This window comes from Cyanistes caeruleus, chromosome 6 (assembly GCF_971803275.1).
Source record: "Cyanistes caeruleus chromosome 6, bCyaCae1.hap1.1, whole genome shotgun sequence".
In the NCBI taxonomy this organism is placed as follows: Eukaryota; Metazoa; Chordata; class Aves; order Passeriformes; family Paridae; genus Cyanistes; species Cyanistes caeruleus.
In genome coordinates, this window is record NC_141706.1 from 43,928,049 (window position 1) to 43,951,434 (window position 23,386).

At 36.4% G+C, this 23,386-nt stretch overlaps 1 protein-coding gene across 15 annotated transcripts in view; it reads right to left on the reverse strand.

Moving 5' to 3' along the window:
• The window catches only part of RALGAPA1 (Ral GTPase activating protein catalytic subunit alpha 1), a 132,032-nt gene that overhangs the window by 47,062 nt on the left and 61,584 nt on the right, over positions 1–23,386 (reverse strand). For all 15 annotated transcript variants that reach the window (XM_023927881.2, XM_086894106.1, XM_086894107.1 and 12 more), the window contains 9 exons: positions 22,152–22,210; positions 20,079–20,187; positions 15,600–15,710; positions 14,583–14,651; positions 13,186–13,320; positions 12,364–12,547; positions 3,256–4,120; positions 1,777–1,848; positions 705–828 (listed from right to left, as the gene is read on the reverse strand). In XM_023927881.2, the coding sequence (XP_023783649.1) occupies positions 705–828; positions 1,777–1,848; positions 3,256–4,120; positions 12,364–12,547; positions 13,186–13,320; positions 14,583–14,651; positions 15,600–15,710; positions 20,079–20,187; positions 22,152–22,210 (1,728 nt within the window). The remainder of the gene's footprint in view (positions 1–704; positions 829–1,776; positions 1,849–3,255; positions 4,121–12,363; positions 12,548–13,185; positions 13,321–14,582; positions 14,652–15,599; positions 15,711–20,078; positions 20,188–22,151; positions 22,211–23,386) is intronic.

Consider the following 23,386-nt stretch of genomic DNA (forward strand, 5'->3'; position numbering starts at 1 on the left):
AAGAGGAGCAAAAAGCCTGCAGCTTCTTAAAGCTTCTTATATATTGGCTGACCTGCAGCCAACCAGGACCAAAAGCCATTCGTGTATTCTGTGCAACAGTGCCAAACTGAACTTTGCAGTGGTAATTAATCCTGTGCATCTGAAAGAAAGATGGAAAAAAGGAAATCCTTGTGACAGTATTGAACAAGTGACTAAAGAGCTGCAGGCCCACATAGATGATGGGGTAGATCACAATACTTCTAACTGCTGGAAGAGAAGTAGAGTGGAGTGTGTGAACTGATACATGCCTGCAGTAGAAGGCAGGAAGAAGAGAGTATGTGAGAAGTTGCTTGTCTGTACTTTTGGAAGCCCTGAACTTGAGCAAAGCTCAAACTTCAATGTCCTCAACAATTTACAAGCTTACAGGGAAATCAAGATTCCTCCTAATCAGTCCATGAAAGCCAAGTACAGGACTGCACATTAAAGAATTATCTTTGCCTGAACAAACTTGCTTCAGTTGTTGAGAGCTTAAATTTAAATGGCTAGTATTGTTAATGAAACTAAATCAGAACCTTTTCTCTAAGTACCATTTTTAAACCTGTGCGTTTCAGTACTTGTGAGCACTGAAACTTGTGAGTAATGCTGAAGAATCAGACTTGTAATATATGAAGGTGTCAGTAATTGTCTTTGAAAAAAAATCTAGGATAAGAATATTTAATAAATACCTCCCAGCCAAGACCAGCTACAAAATCCTCATAGGCTTGACTTCCCCCAGTATTCGTAAGAATGGAGTGTTTATCTTCCTGCCCCTCAGCAACATAAAACACTGCAATCTTGTGTGTCTCTCGGCTGTAAAACAGAATGGTCATTGCATGACAGTACCTTAACTAATATGAAATGAAAATATGCAAGCAATACACACAGAGCTTGGTTTCTAAAGCATAAAAAATGCATAGTGGGATTACAGTACAATTATATGGCTTCTTTTTGATATCCCCTATATTTTCATATTCTCATTCTGTTCTTTCTAATGTCATCTTCTCTAGAGCCTAAAGTTTTGCTATACATGAGCAGCATTTTCCCCTTTCATCACTTCTAAGATGCAGGATCGTGCTGGCTGTACCAATTCCTAATGGAATAGGTGGGCTTTTGACATGGGCAAAACCATGTGTAATGCAGGCATTATCCACACTGCACTGCCCATTAATAACAGTGCCTTCTGAACACTGTGAAAATGCAGCTTGTGCAACTGAATGAGGAATCTTTACATATTTTTTAAAGATCATCATCATGTAAATGTCTTCTGTTGACAGGTTGTTGTTAGACATTGGAACAAGTGGAGATGGTTTCTCACACTTCTAAAACTTCTGCTAGGTTTTGTTTCAACTTCTACAAAAACGAGTCAGTTTTTAATTCTGTGCTACAATTCCAACTAAAGGTCCATGCCTTCAAATACTGGGACCATTTGAAACAGCTAAAGAATCAATCAAAGCTTAAAATGCAGAGACTCTAATATATCAAAGTTTTAAAATAATTAAATGTTATGCATATACAAATGCTCATAAGTTATTTTGAAATTTGTTTGTCTCATGGTATTCTATGTGCAGAATTTGACCCTACAAATAAAACCAGTGCAACTTCAGTGTAACAGAAAAAATTACAATACAATGCAAAATACATTAATAATTAAAATAACTATTAAAAAAGTCAGCTCAACTCTTACAGCTATGCAATTAGAACCATTTGAGTAAAAGCACACTTAAAACAAGTAAGTAGGCAGTCATTAAAAGAATTTACCATTGTCTTGAGTCCAAATTTCTGAGTTCTCGAAGTAACTTCTCATTTTTCTTCAGGAGATGAAAGCTCCTTCTAAACAGAGAAATTTGTAACTCTTTTATTACCTCTTCACTGATGGATACAGAACAGTACAAGAACAGTACAACAACATATCCAGGTCCACTCAGGAACAGTCAACAAATGCTTCTGCCTTTTCAACAGTCGTTTCTTAATATACAAAAATTAAGACATCTTTAAAAAAGTATACAAGCAATTTTTCTTAGTCCAGCAAGTCTTCTATATTTATTACAGCCCTGAGTATAACCTTTATTTCTTTCCACTTTCTTCTGTCAGCCCATTTAATCTGCCTGGGATCTATTTCTTCTCTACAGAAGAACCATAAAATATATATGTTTAGTGACAAAAGACACTCCCATTAGTCTACTGTTGTAGGGAGCTGGTGCATTCAACACAGAACTTTTGCTGCCCTGAACTGCAGAGCAGAACTTAGCTCAGTAATCACCCAGCCAGCTGTAACAATTTAAATGAAAAACGAAACCAATATGTTAGAGAAAGAAAGGCAGTTTTCATGTCTTTTTAACTGTGCTTAAGATGTTTCCCACAAAACACTGAGGAATTAAGAGCAGTCCTGTTCAAAACCAGACTGCCTTGAGGAATTAAAGACCCAAGTAAGAAGGGTTGTAATGCCAACATTTTGTCTGATTCCAGTGATACCTCAGTGACACAGATTATTTTTGTTATATTCAGTATACTGAATATCCATTTCCCTTCACAGCAGGAAAATATATCAATAATTCAAATATGGAATTTGAAAGCAATGGCAGAAAAAGATTTCAGAAAGACCCATAAATTCTAGGATGGTATTATTTGTACATGCACCGATGTATATGCAGACACGCACTTAAGTACACACACACAAAAAAAATAACGTAAAGAGACATTACTTCTGTAATTGAACATGGCTTCTCTCCTGTTGTTTGAAATAATATTCAAACAGTACTCAAGCACAGCCAATGTCAAAATAAATAGTAGGGGACACATCTTTCTCATTAGCTAATACACATGCAAGGCTTTGAGGCTGCATGCAAGCATGCTTTTAGCAGACAAAGCAGCAGGACACTGTCCAGCGACACAATAGCTGAAAATATGACACTTTCTGAGTATTATTCTGACATTGAAAGGTAACGATTTTTGCAGCAACATACATGGGATGCAAAGAAAATACATCACTCCTTCAATTTGCCTTCAAACACTTTCTAAGGAAAGAATATGAATCACAGAAAATGCAACAGATTCCTCCTTTCTGTTTCTCTAAATGACAGGCTGAAAAGCAGAATAAAGCTGCCATTTAGCCCTTAGCTGCACATCCCCTCTCTTTTGTTAGCTGGCCTGGAATATTGCTGGCTTAACAAACTCTATGATCAAGGTAAGGACAGCACAGTTCCTTAAAAAAAGTTGTTAAAATATGAGTTGTTTTACCTTTTATCCCATGAATTCATTCCCAGTATACTGAGAAGTAATCTACAGTAGTAAAATGCTGACTGTGGCTTTTGTGAGGTTGGCTCGTCCTGCTCCATAGCCCTCATATTTACATCATTGAAATGCTTTTCAACAAACTCTCTCTCTTCTGTGTGCTGTTTCAGAATTGCATTGATGACATCGTTCTCCTGCTTTTCTGAGATGCAGACTGGTTGAGGAGCAGGGATGTTGAGTGAAACACCAGTTCTCTGCAAGCATTCAGGGCTTGTAACACCTAAATACTGCAGTAGCTCATCAAGAGCATCCTCTTCATCCCTAATTGTATCCCACGTTGGTACAGTGTCTCTGAATTTCCTTTTAACTTGGAGTGTAATTCCATCTCTTGCAGATACATCCTCCACATGCTCAAAAGATGAAATAGCATCCTCTGGTTTATCTTGCTGAGATAATGAAAGTGCAAAAGATGTTGGTTGTGAAGATCCACATAAAGATGATGGTCCATACAAAATGGCCGAATCCCACGAGTATTTGCCAGACAGATCACGTACTATAATTCTAACATTTGAATTAGCTGATGCAAGTCCAGCAGATAGTCCTCCCCCAGGCATGTCATCTTCTGCTTGGATTTGTATGCAAGACACCAAGGAAGTATTGTTTAATACAAAGAATTGAAGATTTGGGTTCTCAAAAAGTTCAGGAGAAAGCTCAGGACTTTCACTGTATGGATTGTCATTGTTTTCACACACTTGACTGGTCAGCATAGCAGGACCTCCACTCATAGGATAGTGGCCTAAGTGGTTGACTAGATGTGTTATCACCGTACGAGCAGCAACAGAAATTAATCCTTGTTGCATGTGAGTTTTCACTGCAAGAGAAAGAGCACAGGTTTTAAAAGAAGAGTTCAGAAAACAACACTGAGATTTATGTGTTTCTTTTGGTCTCTTCCTGAGAGACTGAGCACTGCAAGCTGAGGATACATGCAACTCAATAGTGGAAAAATATGTATTTTGATGACCATTGTTCTTGTATATAAATAGCATGAAAAATCCTAAAACAGTTAAAGAAGCATCTTCATTATTTTACAGCCACGTCTATGTCTACAAATCACAATTCCTTTATCATAGCTTTGTTACCAGCACTGTTCTTCTAAAATACACAATTTCTTATCTAGTGAAAGTAAATCTTGAATTGCTGTTGAAGTAGAGATCCTAACTGTGGTGCAAGATGTCCATTCCACCTGCAGTGTATTTTTATATTTATACACATCATTACACTGAGAAATACAAAGGAAGATGGATGCACAAAAGATCTAATCCATCTTAATTTCCCTGGGGAGCATATAGCTGTAGGTTAGCTTGAGAATAGCACTGGATAATTTTAAAGTACAAAATCAAAGACCAGGCTGTTTATATCGAACATGATCTAACATTATCAAAATTTTCAAAAAGGAAATCTCATGTTACAACTTCATTTTACGAAGTTTCAGGTTAGAAAACCTTGGGAGGGAGAGAAAAGTTAATTGTGCCCATCTTATGTGAATATCATCCTGTGAGCACTGGTATTTCAATATAGTTTTTGCCATCTCCTTCTTTGCTGCATACCTTTCACTTCCATGTTACGCCATCTAAATTCACAAAAGGTATTTTTAATGTTTGTATCACACCCAGCTAAGCCAGTACTATATTGTTATTGAATTATTTTTATCAAGTCCACTCTACATGAAGTACATGAGCTGGACAAAGCAACTCTCTCAGGCAGAGAACCGTCAACTGCTTCAGGGGACCCACTGGAAAACACATAAACAAAAATATTACACTGCAGAATAAGACTGGTGGAAGAGGGAACAAGATCAAAATGCAAAAGTACTTGTTTTCTGTATCCTTTCTCCTGCAACTGGGCATGGATGCCCTGAATTTGGGATTTGTAACAGTAAGATGAAAAAACGGTACTCCTTAGGATTATATCATATATTTTAAATTACATTAAACATTGAAAACTGCTGCAAACACTTCCCATCTTCTTTCTCACCAAAATCCATTAAACCAGAATGTTCTGAATGACATCACTTTTTCATTCAGTATTAACTGAGAATATGTAACTTGGGTATAGAAGTAAGGTATAATGAATGCATCTCCCTTTATGTTGGATATTCATAAGCTGCAAAACCTAATATTTAATAAACAAATTTATTTTTGCAGTTTCAGATGTGTTAATTGGTTTAACTGGAAAAATAAAGGCAAATTTGTGATGCATACTGACTGCCATTACAGATCTTCAGTTTCTGAAGATGGATGCATTCGAAAACTGCAAAAATAAACAGGTAGTATGTATTTGCCTTTTTTTCCCCCTTAAAAAGTTGGGGTTTAGCAAGTAAGAGATGTTTGGGATTCTGGCTATTCTCTTCTTTTCGGAAGCACTTCATCTGAACTGCAAATAGGGAAACATTTCATCCATTTAATAGCTGACAAAATCAACATAACATTTACACAATTACAAAACTCATATCTAGTCAAGTATTATTATAAATTAATGCCTTGAGAATTAACATAAGCAAATTAGAGACTATCTTCATGTCATCTATAGCCTTCTTGAGGTTTAAAATCTACAAATACAAAAACATTCAGTGATGCTGAATTAAGTGTCCAGATATTGGCAGCATACAAGGAAATTAAGTTATAGTGCCATCTGCTGAAATTTAAGAAGGAACTGGAAGCAGATTTTATACAAAATAAAGAGAAAATAAACTGGGCGCTTGAAGAATCATTTATCAGCACATTACTGACTAGCGCCTGGACAATGCACAGGGTGGCCCATCTTCATCAGGGTACTTATACCAAGTATTTAGCACTTGCCACTGCACAGATAAATAGGGTAAGGCTTTTCTCAGGTTCCAGGAGCAGAGACACACAAGCTTCCCAGATATCTGAAGTCCCACCCTATAATGGTTAAATGCCCCTTGTTAAGTTCTGTTGAGAAACCTGAAGAAATAAGGACCTTCTAGCATATGCTATTACTTTGACTGTTGTGTGGCAAACCCTCAAGAACTTAAACCTGACTGTGGTAATTTTGTGCCTGTGTGTGTGAATTTACTCCCTTAGAAGCCAAAGGGACATATGGAAAAGAAAGGCGACACAGTGATACGAAGAAGGGAAAAATTAATTTAAATTTGGAAGATGCATTCTCAGTCCTAATATAGCCTTTCCCTGAAAATTTTGCACTTGAACTAAAATCATAAATCTGTCATTGTTTTATAAAATGCAAACACTACATCTGAGTCTCCTCTCAGAATACAGTGCTGTTGATCTAAAAATGACACAGAAAATTTAAATTAGAAGTATCAAGAGAAGTATACTGAAGAGCAGATTGTAAGATGCAACCTGTTAAAATAAAATAAAGCAATCTTGAAACATTTTTGCCACACAGAAAATCGGATTTTGGCGATGGTTTCCCCAGGAATAAAAAAGGAAAAATCCCAAGCCTAGTAATGCATTTGGAAATTATGAAAATTTTAAATTAATTTTGCAACTTAATTTATTCCTAGAAGCACATCTCCTCAATCAGGAATAACTGGACAATCAATATATTAAAACCTTAAAATGAGTATCTAAACCATGCTCTTTGCTTCTGGAGGGCAAATGAAAATAGGTAAAAATGCAAGCCATCAGAGCTTTACCACAAATCCTACAAACTAAGCCGTATCATTACACATTAAGGCAGTCCAGAGCTCACCACTTTGTTGACCTGTCTTCCTGAGAGAACACATCGCTGCTTTCTTTACAATGGTACTGCCTCTGTCTTGGGCAATGTAATTCAAATGTGTACATGATCATTTGATAATTTACTAGAAGGATGTTATACTATTTCTTTTTCCCAGTCTTGAAACTACCTCTTTTGTGGAAAGGCTGAAGGTCCATCACAACTAATTTGTATCTGTGACATGAATGAAGGATTCACAAGTTTCCTTAAGATGTGCTGGTAACTTTTTAATTCAACTTTGGCTGAGCAGTTTTAAACAATTATGGTTATATAGTAGATGTAAAAAGTAATGACTGAATGTGGAATTTAACTCTCCTCATCCTTTTAGCTGTCTAAAGAATGACCTGTGATTAATCTCAAATTGGAGCAATGGGATGAATCACTCTCTAAAAGCACTTATTTTTCCATCATTATGTTTAGAGGGAGCCTAAGAGTGTTCCTCTTAGCTTAGTTTCCTGTTTTTACCTTAATTTAAGCAAGTCTCATTCCTTTCTAATTTGAAACTCCACCTATATAGACATGCAGCAACAGGGAACCCATCTCTAGAATATTCCCCACAGAACACAAACTGTGTTAATCTGGATGCACTATGTATAAAATATTCTTTTTAAAGTGTGCATTTTGTGTCCTTTCAGTAAAATGGCAAACAGCAAATCCTTAAATGGAAAGTACTTTATATTTCTACTTTTTAAATAAATGCTAAGACTAAACATCAGGCAAAGAAAACATTTTCATTAGAAATTGAAAAATGTTTGAAAAAAATTCAGTGTATGCAAAAGAGTTTAAAATATGTTTGGAGAAATACGAGTAATGGGGGAAAAAGCAATGAAATCAGTAACTGATAGATCACTGTATCCACATAATGTTGCTAGTACCTTCCAATCACAACTATACCTAACAGATTTGCAATCTATGAAGAATAGCTTTCAAAATATTTTTGTCTATAATTGCAAAAAAATTCTCAATATATGTTGATGGTCCTGAAATGAAACGGAAAAAACCAGAAGTTAGCAGATTGTGGCACTATACAGCCCAGGTTGGCTTGCGAACATCTAAGTTGGTTAGTTAGGTACAGCTAAAGATAACAGTGGGTTTGTGTGGCAAGGCTTTGGTAGTGTGGGGATTACAGGGGTGGCTTCTCTGAAGAGCTGCTAGGCTTCCCCTGTGTCTGATGAAGACAATGTCAGCCAGCTCCAAGCTGGACCTGCTGCTGACCAAGGCCAAGCTGATCAGCAATGAAAGTAATGCCTCTGGAACAAAAGAGTTAAGAAGGAATAAAAAATAATTATTGGGCAGAAGCAAATTGCAGCCAGAGAAGAGCAGAGTGAGAATATGTGAAAGCAGCAACTCTGCAGACAACAAGGCCAGTGAAGAAGGAGGGGCAGGAGGTGCTCCAGGCACCAGAGCAGAGATTCCCTGCAGCCTCTGGTGCAGACCATGGTGAGGACAGGATGTGCCTCTGCAGCCCATGGGGCTCACAGTGGAACAGAAATCCACCTGCAGCCCCCAGGGACCCCACACCGGAGCAGGTGGGTGCCCAAAGGAGGCTGTGATCCTGTGGAAAGCCCACACTGTACCAGGCTCTGGCAGGAACTGTGGTGCTGTGGAGAGTAGCCCATGCTGGAGCAGGCTTGCTGGGAGGACTTGTGACCCAGTGGAGGACCCACACTGGAGCAGCCTGGGCCTACAGGACCCAGAAAAATAGGGAACCCAGAATGGAGCATTCATAAAGAACTGCAGTCCATAGGAAGGACTTGGGTTGTAGAAATCTCCTGTGTGAGGGCTCCCATGCTGGAGCAGGGGAAGAGCATGAGGAGTCCTACCCCTGTGGAGGATGGAGCAGAAGATACAATGTGTGGTGAACTGACTGCAGTCCTCCAAACCCCGTCCCCCTGCACCACTGGGGGCAAGGAGGAGGTAGAGATTTACACTGAAGTTAAGCCCAGGAAGGAGGGAGGAGTAGGGGTATGATGTTTTGAAGACTTGGTTTTATTTCTCATTATCCTATCCTAATTTGCTCAGTAAAAAATTCAATTAATTTCCCTAAGTCAAATCTGGTTTGCCCATGACAGTGATTGGTGAGTGATCTCTTCCTGTATTTATCTCAACCCACAAGCCTTTTGTTATATTTCCTCTCCCCTGCCCAGATGGGGAGGAGAGTAAGGGAGCAGCTCTGGTGGGCAGCTGGCATCCAGCCAGGGTCAAATCACCACCATCACCATTTGTATGCCTGTACTGTAGCTAGAGTAGGTTGCTGCTGATACCAACTAGAGGAACAGATCATCAGCCTTCACACAGACAAATCCAGTGATTCTTCAGATGTATGAAAGCATCACAGACTTGTTGGAGTCTGAGACACAGAGTGTGTGCCCATGTTTCTGATACTTAGTTCTAAGATCCAGAAGACCACTGAATTTCATACAATATGAAATTCATGAGCACATTTTCATGGTGATACATGAAAAAACTGTTGAAGTTAGATAGAATAGCTAGAAGTGTGAGTGTGTAGATTAGAGAATTTCTTAAGTCACTGGGTGAAAAAGTTAGTTTAGAGTTTAAATTAGTTTAGAAGGCAGTAGGCAAGATGGAGGATTTAGAATGTTGTTTCTTTTCCTTCTTCTTTCTTCTTCATGTTCTTCTTCTAGAGGTTTTTGGGTAATAGTAAGTGATTGGTTAGAAAATGCCGCAGTGCAGGCAGCACACAGGTGATGGGTCACTGGGTCATTAAGAAAAATAATATTCTTACCCTTAATTGGGTAAGAATAAGTATAAAGATAAAAGAACTGCATAGTTCAGGGCCATTTTGTGCTTTCAAACACAAAGTGAGCCACAAGGCCTTGTTGTACCATCAGAAAGAAATGTACCAGATTGCAGTGAATTAAACTTGTGCAGCTAGTTTGGACAGACTTGTTCTGATGATGCAATAAAAGCTTCCTACTGATGTTCCTTATGGGGAGCTGCTAAAAGTTCATTCTGGTTTAAATATAACAGTTTAATATGCTTAACATCTAATTTCCAAGTTATTCTTTGTGTATCTCATAGTAAAATCTACCACTTTACCAGCGACAGAAAGGAGAACAAAGACAGTTTTACAGATAATCCTAGGTTAAGAGCTTCCTTGTGAGAGACAGAACTTGGAAAGTTACTGAAAGAGAGGCCGATAATAATCTTCTTTATTGACATACACCTGTTCCCAGAGGATTTAAGAAACCTTTGCCCTGCTGTTTATTGCATGGCATGCTCCACACCTCTCAGCAGATCCTGTCTCCACTACACAGTTGTGTCACTCTAAGTCCTGTATCTTCCTGATCTCATACCACATTATGCTGTGGCTAAGTATCCACAAAACCTGCGATGGATCTGACCTTGAACAACAGAGGCATAACAGGGTAAATAAATCCCATCTATTAAAGCACCCTGTCTTAAGAATTCTGTCATTTCAGCACTTTCAGATTTGTTTGTGACCTAAGGAAAGAGTCTTGCAATTCCTATTGTGTCTTTGTAGAACTTCCCTGAATTCCCTACTTCTGCCCTGCTCATTTCCATTCCTTCTAAAAAGACACTATGACAGCCCTTTCACTCTACTAAAAGATGCTGACCCACTGGCATACTGTTCTGCTGCTAGCTTGTAGTAATTGACCCTCTGTCTTGACAGAGACCCAGACTGGTTGTTATCCACTAGTTTTACTCCTCTCACTACTCCAACAATGCCAGGGAGAACAGATGCTGTGCAATTGGTTAAGCACTGCCAATTTTATTCTCTGCCTGGCAATGGGGACTAGAAGTGCCAAGGTTGCAGAACCAGGATTGTATTGTAATGCTGTAGCCTGCCAATTAAATTTCACAGTCTAACTTACAATTCCAGAACCCTGAAACTTAATTTATCTGGAGAGATAAAAGGAATATCTGAAATTACTTTTATTAAGAAATTTAACAAGAAATCATAAAAGAAAAGAACATGGTTGGAAATGCAAAATGAAGATATTGATGCTAAGGCTTTGTGCAACCATATTCATTTAAAGAGAAATCTATTCAGGGTTGTCTTTTCAGATTGTCAGATTAAAAAAGACACACAGCATTTGCTTCTAACCCATAATTACAGATTATTATGGAATACAAAAGATGCCAGGCATAAAAAGCTACTACTATTCACTACACTGTAATAGAACATGCAGTGGAAGTAAATTTTGGCAAATGCTTTAAATATTAGCTTTACATAATATGTATAGGTGAGACTGTAATTAGGACAGAATGAATCCTTCAAAGCCTCTTTCATTCTGACCCTGCAGATGATTACTTTTTACTAATAAGGCCACAGCCATTTGACGAAAAGCCAACTATAGTACCTTGCTTCATTCTTCAGTAAATTTAATAATTACAGCTCCTCCTGCCAGTAGTTCTCAGATCAGACTTGTTCAATCCAATACTGAGCTTATTAGGGGACAGCTCTATGTTTAGAATTCTTTAGCCAAAAAAGTACTTGAGGATGATGAAGCATGCCTTAGACAAGGGCACAATGATTAGCCATTTTCTCTACATAAAAAACAGCACGTAGTCACTACAGACCACAAAATCACCTGCTGTTAGCACACAGCTGCTACAAAGAACTGCTGCATTTATCTGCTTCTTAATACCCTTAAAAAAGCCTAAATGGAACAACTTAATACAGAGGCAGGATAACACTACACCGAGTTGCTCATATCTTAATCTCATCTTTTTCAATTTTCTTCCCTATGTAGCTATTTGGTATTTACTAGATACACTGCATAAAACATGAGAGTCCTCTGTCGCTTAAACTCTTGATTCTTTATTTTTATTTTTGAGTTGTGAAGAAAATGTTAATTCCCATGTCTCCTAAGGTTCTAACCAGATGAGAGAAAATTTCTGTTGTTTTAGACAAATCTGTGGTTTTAAGCAGCACACAAAGAAATCAACAACAAATTATGACAGGCTAAAAAAATTCATAGAAAGCATTCAATATTGCAATGTCAAACAGGAATAAAAATCCAAAATACACCTAGCAAAAGGAGCAAAATTAAGAAAAAATCAAATTAATTTACTGAAAGTAAAATGAAAAAGCAACATTTATCCATGTTGCAATAATTAACACTTCTGCTGATACACAGAGCATGGAACAATCTATATCATATCGATCTTGGTGTTGTTCAGAACATACTTATTTCAGTTAATCAAATAGTAATTGCTCAAGATTACATTTGCTCATTCCATACTAATGATTCTTACCTAGTGTCTACATATAGCCAAAAACCTGTGCTTTACACTAACACTTCAATACTGAAAACCAAGACAAAATCTTTTGGGAAAAAAATATATTTAGGCAATTAGACAAACCTTCAGTGACTGGCTGAAGTTTAGAAGACCTCTCCGAGTCTGGAGAATGCAGTGGCTCTGGCTCCTTTAAGCTTTCTAAATGCATAAAAGGATCATAATCCATACATGCCAGATCAGAAAGGCTTAGCGGAAAATATTTTGGGTTGCTGAAACACTGAGACCCATATACACATCCATGCAGAACCTAGAACAAAACCAGAGTTTCATTACATTAACTACTGAAGTTTATGCTTAACAGTTTTATAAGAAATTAAGTTTATTTTTATTTGCATTTTGAAAATTGATTTGTTAGAAGGCATGATGAAACGTTGGAAAATTTTAGATGCTTAATGCTTACAGAAACAAATTCTGGTCTGCAAAGAAAATTATTACCACCAAAGTGGAATTTAACAATAAAGAATAAAAACTTACAAAAAATCATTAGGCTACTTTTATTTTTAGATTTCCTATCTTCTTTAATTACATATGCTAGGTCTAAGCTGCTAGAGGTTTTAATCCCCTTCCCTTGGAAAAAGGAAAAAAAACCCTTTCTCCTGTGTTCCTAAAGACAGTAATTGTAACTTAGTGCTTTTTGCTTTGCTTAGTGCCAAATGAAATTGCTTGATATATAAAAGTTACATCCTTCTGTATTAAATATATAATTAGCCTTCTACAATACAAGCATCTGCAATCCATATTATATAAAAAAAAAGGTTTGGTTAACCATCCACAATGTAAAACAAAATCTACATGGAGGTCAGCTTGCAGAAAACTTTTGCCTTAATTTCCATGAAAACTGACACTACCTCCAAATTCTTAATAAGTGAGCAAAGAAACAAGTACCTTATATATACAATTAAGAACAGATCTTTCAGTCTTATCATTTTCTGCTCCTGTAGTATGAAGAGGCTGCAGCAAAGTCTTCAATGGCAAGGCCATTATCCAATCCAATAAGCACAGAAGTAAAGAAACCACCAACTGGAAAAGACACTTTCCATTACAAATCAATTAAGCCAGCACCTGCTACTTCATGTTTATAACTTGATTTTATTTCTCTGTTTTGCCTTTTTATTTTTTTTTTCAATTCAGTAAAGTCAACTTTCTGCAGTAATGGCAAGTCCCACTTGTTAACGACTGTATCTTCAAAACCTACAGCATCAGTAAAAATTTTGGCTACTGAGGTCTTTAACAAAGACCATCGATTCAACAGTTTCTCATCAGGTGATCTCTATGAGCAGATATACTTAAGAAGATACCCACAGTTTTCAAGATTGTTTTCTAGGGTGTTGTTTTTAAAATGACAGATAACACAGGTTCAGTTAAGGCTGATGAGCCATTTTGCACATAAATTTCACTGCAAAGTGAATCAAGGATTACACAAAATGGAACCAATTCACCTGTATTTAGTGCTTTATAAATAACACATAGTGTCCTTCACAACATAGCAATAATGTTACACAGCACCAGTTATCATCTGAAAGAAATCCAACTACTTTCTGTATTGTAGGTTACCCAGCAAAAGAATGAGCTCCCTCTTGGGATGTTTTGACTGACTCTAGAACAGAATTAGATTAAGACACAAATCCACACCAAACCATCAATAACTTACTGACCAAATAATTGTTTTTGATTTTTAAAACTCAGCTGTGGAAGAGAAGACAATTAAGATAAATACCTGCAAGATTCTCTAAAATATTTCTCAAGGTAAATAGAAGTCTTTAAAAAAATCCATGTATCTGATTTACTCATTTCACATAATACATTCCAAGTTTGTCCCTCAAAAGCATAATAAACCTAATGACGGAGGGCACTGAGTCTTTTTATTTTTAACCAATTTTTAAGAAACCCATTAGGACTACATTTGTCAAAATTGATAAGAAAAATTTTAATATGATATTTGATGTACAATGATCGATAGTAGTTCATGGGGAAACTTGGTCAATTACAGAAAGGATCCTCAAGTGGAAAAGTGTGTGGCTTGGCATATGAGTGTGGTCTACAATAGCCCCTGACTTCTTGCGAACAGAGACAAGATGAAACAGAGTTCTGAAGACCAAAATGAGCAACAGATGTACTCCAGTTCCTTGTGGGAATGGGAGCCCAGAATGATGGAGCTGTCAGCAACAAACTGCACCAAAAGTGCCCAAATTTAAATGACCCAATGAGCCCCACAGCAAAGCTAATTCAGAAGAGACACAGCTTTCAGGAGGCAGAAAGTACTAGAAATGAAAAATACTTACCCTCTTGTCCTGCTCATAAGAGGAAGCTTCTGTACTGGGTAGCAGATGTGTAATAGTTGCTATCAGAATCTGGGGAAATACACCATACTTCTTTTAAAATAGAACCTAAATATTTAAGTTTAAAATATATTTTTTAGGCAGGTAGATCTAACATAATACTAGATTCATGGTTAAATTCTATTACAAGTACTTTGAGACAAGTTACAGTATTCCTTAACATTTTTTTTTAAATAAAAACACTTTTAATTGAGTTTTGCAGAATACATTGAAGAAGTATGTTCTGTTTGACTGATGTAGGTGCATTAAGGACAATGAAATTACACAGCTACCTCAAATATTCAGGCATGAAAAGAAGGTGACTCAACATACATGTAGGATGCAGGAAGAAATCTGCTGCTGGTTTGTGTATGGTGCTATCTGAGCTACACTATTTCTCAGGACTACTAGAATACACCCTGTCTCTATTTTATCAAAAATATATCTCTAGAGGAGCACAGAAATACTTGGTGTATTTCTTAAGAAGCTTCATCTAAAAAGAACCTGGGAGCCCTCTGTCAATTCTCTGTGTTTCAGACTCACAGAGGCCATAAGTCTACCTCCTTGTTACGGGAAGCTTATTGAAAATATTATTTTTGCTTTATACTGAAACTCTTTCATGCAAAATACAATTGCAAACCCATATTTTAAGCAATTATTTCCCCCTGAACTTAAATAAGCATGCTTGAAGATATCTAACATTATAAAAAAAAAAATGTACTTTACTGACAACATTCTCATGACACTTTGTCTCTGAGGAAATACAGGCATGATGTAGACACATTACATGTCAATACTGGAGTAAGGAAGTTAAGTGTGCTGCAATTCCCTACTGCTAGTGTTAAGTAAGATTATGTTTATACTAATTCAACGTTTTGCAAAACAGAATTCTCAATATTCAGGTGTTTAATTTTAGGGTAGTACATTCTAGTGTTTAATTTTAAATACCATTAAGTTTCAATTTAAAAAAAAGTTACTTACTTGAATAATTCTTAAAGGTGAATCAGCTTGATACAGTTGAAGTCTATGGACATAATGTATCAGCATGTTCAACATACTGCAGGCAACTTGGGCTACTGTTTTATTTGGAAACTAGAAAAGAGAACATAGCACAGTAACAATGACAAAATGATTTCATGTAAGAATACATTAAGTGGTAGGTTGGTCACAAATTTCACTGGTAGTTTTATACATACAGTTCCTTAAGTATCTGTTTACCAGAGGAACAGAATAAAATTTTACAAAACTCTAAAGGAATTATTTTATATTCATAAACAAATGTTAGCAGTTACCACCAAAGTTTTGGGACAGGCATCCAGTGAGTTGCACACCAGAAAGGGGTGAGGTGTCTCCTAAGTAACTTGAGACTGGGTAGTACAGTATCATGAAGCCAGGAAGAAAGAATTTCTTGTTACCTTAATTAATATTAATGAATCACTACAAAGTCCCCCAAGGATCCAGTTCTGAAGTCAGAGGTCTTTGCTGAGAATCAAGGCAGGTGAAGAGCCACATGCCCAATTTAGAATAAAATTTTTAAATGCCAAAAACTTAAACTGAAAATACACTCGAAGAAGACTCTGTTCTGGGTCAGTGCTTCTTATCAAAGCAGAGCTATGAATTTTTACATTTAAAGTTTTCTAAAGAAATGGTACAAGCATAAGGAAAAGTCTGGAGTATGAAGTTTTAATTTCCATGTTTTTAATTGTGGTATGTATCTAAGTAAGCAAAAAGAAGGACCATGAATGGCTCTTGCAAGTCATACAGGGAGATGAAAACCAGAGTACATAAGAGGCAGTTAATTCTTCTTCTGACTTTCCCTGTTTCTCAGTGGATGCCATTTCATGCTATTGTTGGCTTTTAGCTCAAAACAGTAAACATCTCACACCTCCAAATCTTCACAGACATTATGACAGGAATATCATTACTTTTTTATCTCTCATGAGACACACTCCATGCTGCAAAAGAGCTCTGTAAGAGCACAGTAAGCAGACTACAGATTCTAAAACTCAAGCTTGAGCAGCAACCAAAAAAACCAGAAAAATGACTGAAAGCATAACAATTTGTTTGCAGAACTTGAGATGAAATCCAGATTGCTCAAAACATCATAACAAACTTGCAGAAAAAACCCCAAAATCACTGGAGAAGAAAAATGGAGTGGATGAACTGGGGTAGCTTAATACAGTGTATCCAGATCACTGAAAGTAAGAAAAAATTACTCGAGAAAAAGACCTGGAGACTTTTCAGAGTCACTGAATAATTGGCTATTCACTACTTAAAAACAGAAAGCATTTCTGTTCTCAAATTATTAAATTTTTAATGGTTCTTTTTCTAAAGGGGTTCTAAAATGAAGAGGATTGAATAATTTTTTGAGGCTGGTTTACACAAATCAGTTAACCTCCTTTTTTCCTCTAGTTTAAGAGAATTTTTTTTTTTTTTAATTCCATAAAGGAACAAAAGTAAGCAGAGACATAAATTTCACATAAAGGATAAAGTGTATAAAATAATGAATATGAATAAATTTAAAATCTAATCTTGTACATTTAATTTTTTTTCATTCATGGGAAAAGCATCAGGGAGGAAGTTTTCATCAAGAATATGGGGGTTGGCTGAAATAGATCAAATCCTTCATCTGCTTCAGAAAGCTGCCCTAGCACAGTCAATATATCACATTTCAAAAGAATGCTGTCGCTAGGGTAGAGTTAATTTCCTCTCAGTAGCTGTTGCAGCGCTGTGTTTTGGATTTGGAATGAGAATGGTGTTGATGACACACTGATGTTTTGTTTTTTGCTAAGTTCTATTCATCAGAAGTCAAGGATTTTTATTTTTTTCTTTTTGTCTCATGCTATGCCTGTGAGAAGGTGAGCAAAAGAAACTGGGTGGGAGCATAGCTGGGATGGATGACCCCAAATGACAAAGGGATATTCCACACCACAAGACATCATGCCCAGTATATAAACTGGGGGGATTACCTGGAAAGGGGCTCGGTCTGAGTTGGGAATATGATATTGGTCAGTGGGTGGTGAGGAAATGTTTTGTGCATCACTTGGGGTTTTTTTCCCTTCTCTTTTTATTATCATTTACCATTATTATGCTGTTTTACTTTGCTTTGGATTTTTAAACTGTTCTCATCCCAACATACAAGTTTTGCCTTGATTCTTGTCGCCGTTCCACTGCAGTGGGTGGGAAGAAGGGAGATTGAGCGAGGGGCTGCATGGTGCTTAATTTCCAGTTGGGCTTAAACCGCGACAAACACTCCTTAGAGCAGACAATTATGAGAGCTGTGGGTTCTAGAAGGACATTTTCCTGAACTCAAGTAGCCTCACTGAGTACATCTCAGATAATGAAACTACTTATCCCTTTCAAGTCAGTAATTTGGTTCTGACTTCTTTTACCAGAGCCTTCAGAGGTGGCATGGAAACACCTGTATGATTCCAAAAACATTCCACCCGCCATACTTTGTCTCTGGAAAATGTCTTGTGTTATAAAGCATAAGGATTCACCACTTCTCTATTTAGTGGACATAATTTTTAAGAAGTTACTTCATGGGGGAAAAAAAAAGATGGCAATGAACTGGCACTTTGCCTATTTCCCAGCCTGTTTTTCTCAGGATTTTTCTTGGGAAGGTAGTTTTACCGTAAGGTTCATCTTTGTAAGGGTCTACTCTTTCTGGATGTTATATCAGAAATTTAACCTTGTCCATACCTGAAAATAATCTATTGTTTAGCACTGATTCAACTAAGTCTGTACAACATGATTTTGTTATGTATCTGCAGCATTTTTGAGAGAAGCAGAATAAAATCATAGGTCTGGATGGCTGGTTAGGATCCTTTGTGCTCAAGCTCCAGCAGAGGTTAATTCAGACAGAGCAGCACTGCCACACAGCTAGGAGAAGCACTAGGTATATCCAAAGTGAGCTGCTGAACTGCAGCTCTAAATATGCTTCTGGGATTTCAAAAATAAGCATGTAATTGCTGCTAATGTTTCCATTCAATGTTATTTTGTTCAACTGAACTTCTCAATAAGTTGGACTAGGCCTATAGCTCCCTACCATTCATTTCTCCTGAAAATAAGAAAATAATCCATTCTGGGAGTTCAAACCTCTGACTACTTGGTAGCCAGGAGATTGCTTACGTAACAAATTAGAGCTAATTTATTTCTCCCATGACACATTAATGAACTTTTCATTTCATTATTAAACTCAATTGTGAATGTATACCGTTGCTCAGAACTGGAAAAAAAGACCACATGCACTGAATTATTTTGCCAACACAAAGCAAAGCGAAGTAGAAATATAAAGATCTTTGTTTTCTCATTCAAAAAGTAATTTATGTTTAATATAAATGAGATACAAATAATTGGTTTAATAAATACGCCAGAGAAAAAGAACATATATGACCAAATTTCAGGACTAAAAATAGTTCAAATATTGATAAATTGAAGCAGCAAGATAAAAACATCATTTGCCTTATACCAAACTTGCACAGGAACTTGATAAAATGCCAAAGTTAAGCATTATTAAAAACCAAGGGGAAAACCCTGGAAGAGGGAGCTGCAAAGAATGAATGTGATTTTGCAAAACAGGAAATTGCAATTTAGAGTCTAATACTAAAAGCCCTGCAGCTAGCTTATACAGAGACCCAAATCCTGCTTCACAAGATGTGAGCAGCTGATCTGCTAAGATATTTTTCAGATTCTCATTGCTTAGAAGAAAATAATAATCCCCAACATCCGACAGAAGTCATATGTAACAGGTGTACACTGCCATTTTTATTAACCTGTATATACAGGAAGACTAGACTGTTCATAGAATTTTGATGCAAAAAAAGCACATAGAAATGTTCTGAAGATAAACTGGAAAACATTTAAAAAGTTGAAACTATTGCTCTGCAAATTTGAAAACTGCTTAAAAACAAGATGTTTTTACTAATATTCTAATGATTATATAAAATTAGAACAAATGCAGAAAGATTTAAAATAGTAGGGAAACAAAAACACTCATCAAGGAAAAAAAGACAAAAAATATGCAGCTCCTGGAAAAAGCAGAGGAAAGACTTTACCACAGCAAATTAAACATTCTCAGTGCTTTCATGCATACAGTGCAAGTACTCTGCATTTCTCACTAAATATCTAGCCAGGGCTAAGAAGCAATATTGCGCAATTCAATGACTCAGACGTGAACACACACACAGTGTTCTGAGAATACTGTAAGAGTGGCTAGAGACATATATTAAAATAAAGATTCACTGGCTTATCCCCCAGCACACCATTCTCTCCGAACTTAAAGAAAGGTAAAGAGCTTCTGACATTTCAGAGACCCACACATTAAACTGAGTTCTCTCTTTTGTAAGGATGGCAAATGGACTGTGAAGTAAGGACGTTAAAATGTCATTATGGTTTTGAAAATGCTAAGTATCTTTACACATAAAGGCAATATACATTGCAAAAATTTCCTTCTCTCACCTTTAAAGAAACACAAATCACATTCAATGCTTCCTTGATCTGAGGATGATGTGATTCATGGACTAGCTCCTCACAGATCCAAATACCAAGGCTGCAAAGAGCAACACATCTGTAAAACAATGTTAGAGGACAAGTTGTTGAGAAACATTCTACAGGAATGTTTAATTTTTATGATTTATTATGTTTTGCTAAAGACATATCACAACAAATATGTTTTTAATATTTCCAAAACAACTCCACAAAACCCTTTATAGTGCTGTAACTTATTTAAAAATTAGCAAGAAATCCAAAGTATGTTGGTGAAGGCAGAGGAAAGGGCAAAGGAAGCACCCATCTGAGCAAGTGAGAAATCAAAAAGACATCAATACTCCTGCATTTCTATGTGTGTTTTAATTAAAAATATTACCTGAAATCAACATATGGAAAATTCTTATATTTTCTTAAGACAAAGCAGAAACTGGGGTAGGAGTTTCCTCCTTCCCAACACAAGAGGTTGCTCATATTTAGAGCTTCTGAGACACAGAGATGAGGGGAATGTTACTCTCTCACAGACATTCACATTGTTTTAGATGAACAATAAACAAGGATGAAGAAGAGGGGTAATTGAATCCTAGAGACAATATATATATTGTGACTAATACATCAACTTTTGTTTCTTCATTTAAAATAAGGAAATAGAAAAGAAATGTAAAGGTAAACAGTATTTAGATATATGTGTTCAAATAAGCAGATGTATGATATTCAGGAGCTAGCTTAAGCAATCTCTGAGCCATTAGCTGTTTTCCTCAGGAACACAGTCTACAACTTCTGGAAACAACTTCAAAACTCAAAATCCTGGATAAAATTGGAGAGCAATCCAAAATCAACAAGAAGAAAGCTGATCATGTGACCTGCAATGCATGACATCTGGGAAGAAAAAACTGTAGGCTAGGAAAGAAACAGAAGTGACTATGAAGCCTGTGCTGTACAAAAAGGATTTTAAGGCTACATAGAATCACAAAAATGCTTACAGACAGCAAAAAAATACATACAAGAATTAATTGTACGTTATAGTGCAAAACCACCCTATTTTGTAGATTGTCACAGAAAGAAAAACTGAAAAATGGAGTGTGTTAGGCCTTTCAGAAAGCAATTTTGTAACATGAAAATTTAAATTAACGTGATCTCAGGATATTCCCTCTTTTTCCTGTGTTGAGAAATATTATCAGCTCAAGTGAAGAATGGTAAGTGGGCTGCTGAAGACTGCTCTTGGTTTTCCAACAAAATGTTTGAAAGTTCAATAAACTGATCTGTCCAGGTTTGTAGTTTTTCAGGTATGTAGTTCTAGTATGTTTAAATGACAATATATTAGTTGGAAACATATATTCACTCTTTCCAAATAAGGCACACAAATGTGCTCTTCCTTGGTAGACATTAGAGATTCTTGTTCCAATCCCATACACAGGACTGTGTACCTGAATGCTTCTGAAGATGGGTACGGAGGAACAAAATCCTAAGCAAATTAAGAAACAGAAAACTGGTAACTATTCTCTCTGAAATAGTTTATTTGATGAAGATGCTTAGGTTTAAGCATCAGAGTAACCATTTCTAGTTTAATTCTTAACTCAATTTTTTCTGCTTCTTGTACCATAAAGAAGGACTCATGTACACTGGTTTGTTTCTGTTTTTCAAATTAGATAATGTGATCTAATAAAAAATAACTATCCCTCCCTCATAAATAATCTTGTCCTAATCGGAGTAGAAAAATGACTATCCTGTCCAGAAAATCCCTGAGCTGAGCATCAGGGTAGGCTGGGAAAGCTTATTCTCTTACCCTTATTTACAACACCCTTTCCTATCAGCTACTATCCTAGAAAGAATACTGGACTAGACCAGCCCAGTTTGTTCATTCAATATCTCCATTACAAGCAATTTCAAATTCACATCATGTGAATCACAGTTTTGATAGTGTTGAAGAAAACCATTAATAAAATGCAATAAACCTTTACTTTAAGCTCTCTAATATATTCACCTCAAAACAGTCTAATAAAGAAAAGAATCTATTAATGTAGAAGCTCTTTTTGTATGACCTACCGTGCAGGACCAGACGGCTCCTCTCTTGCTGAACTTAACACAGTTTTAATTATGAGTTCCTAAAAGAAAGAGGAAATACTCACTAATTTACACATAATTCCATCACAGAAAGCATCAGAATATTATTATAGTGCACACCGGCATATTGCTTAGCTGAGTCTCTATGTTGTGGTCAGATGAATTGTTTGCTTATCATTACTCCAAATGTCCAGCCTGTCCCAGATACTTGTTACTGTGCCACCCCAAGAATGTCCTACATGTTACAGTCCTAATTTCTGCAGATGAGCCATTTACCCAATTCTTGTCAAAACATTTCCAAAAAATATCAGGGGCAAAAAAAGAAACTCCCTGAAGCTATCTTGAGTAGTGCTGAAGGGTATGACAGAAAGAATCTTTTACTTTGAGGTTTAAACAAGCATTTAAAAAAATAAATGATTTAAAAAATATTCTCAACTAGTTGCAGAGTAAGTGCTTACAGTGCCTTAAGAATGCTGTCAAGAATTGACTCAACTACAGTGAAATGTCCCTAAAGCTGTAGGCTACCCTTAACATAATTCAAGTAAACAGCCATTCTACAGTAGAAATGAGAAAGAAGGAATTCAAAATCAGTCTTCAAAGAGGAGCAAGGCAGCTCTCAAATCATGATTTCTCCCTAAACTGAAACAGTTTTGAAAACTTATGGGGAGCCTTTCTTAGACACACAAACTGAGCTCTGTACAGTTTCAGTACACCATCACACTATCTAACTCTGTGTTATGACAGACAAGGTAAGGACTCCTTAATATTTGCCTTCTGAAAAAAGAACACACTGCTGCACAGAACATCCTGCTGTACAGAAATTTTCTAAGGCCCCATGGAACACAGGCATATTTTTTTCTCAGTTGTGAAATAAATAAAATTGTCTTAATAAATTAAATAATGAATCTTAAACCTCTCAATGATCTTTTCTCAGCTAATTAAATCTGTGATACCTGCAAGTAGCCCTAGTGAGAGGTGGCTTGAAAGGGTAAGATAATGTATCATTTCCTTCTACAAACATAAGAAAATACTTTATCATTAAGTAAATAGCAGTTATAATGTATATTTAGAAGTATAAAGTTTGACAAGACTTTATGGGAACTTGAATCTTATGATCTATTTAAAATTACTTTTGAAAAATGTTAGGATCTTAAAATCTTAGTATTTTCTGCAAAAGCACAATATTAAACATATATTTGGTAACAGAATACTACCCA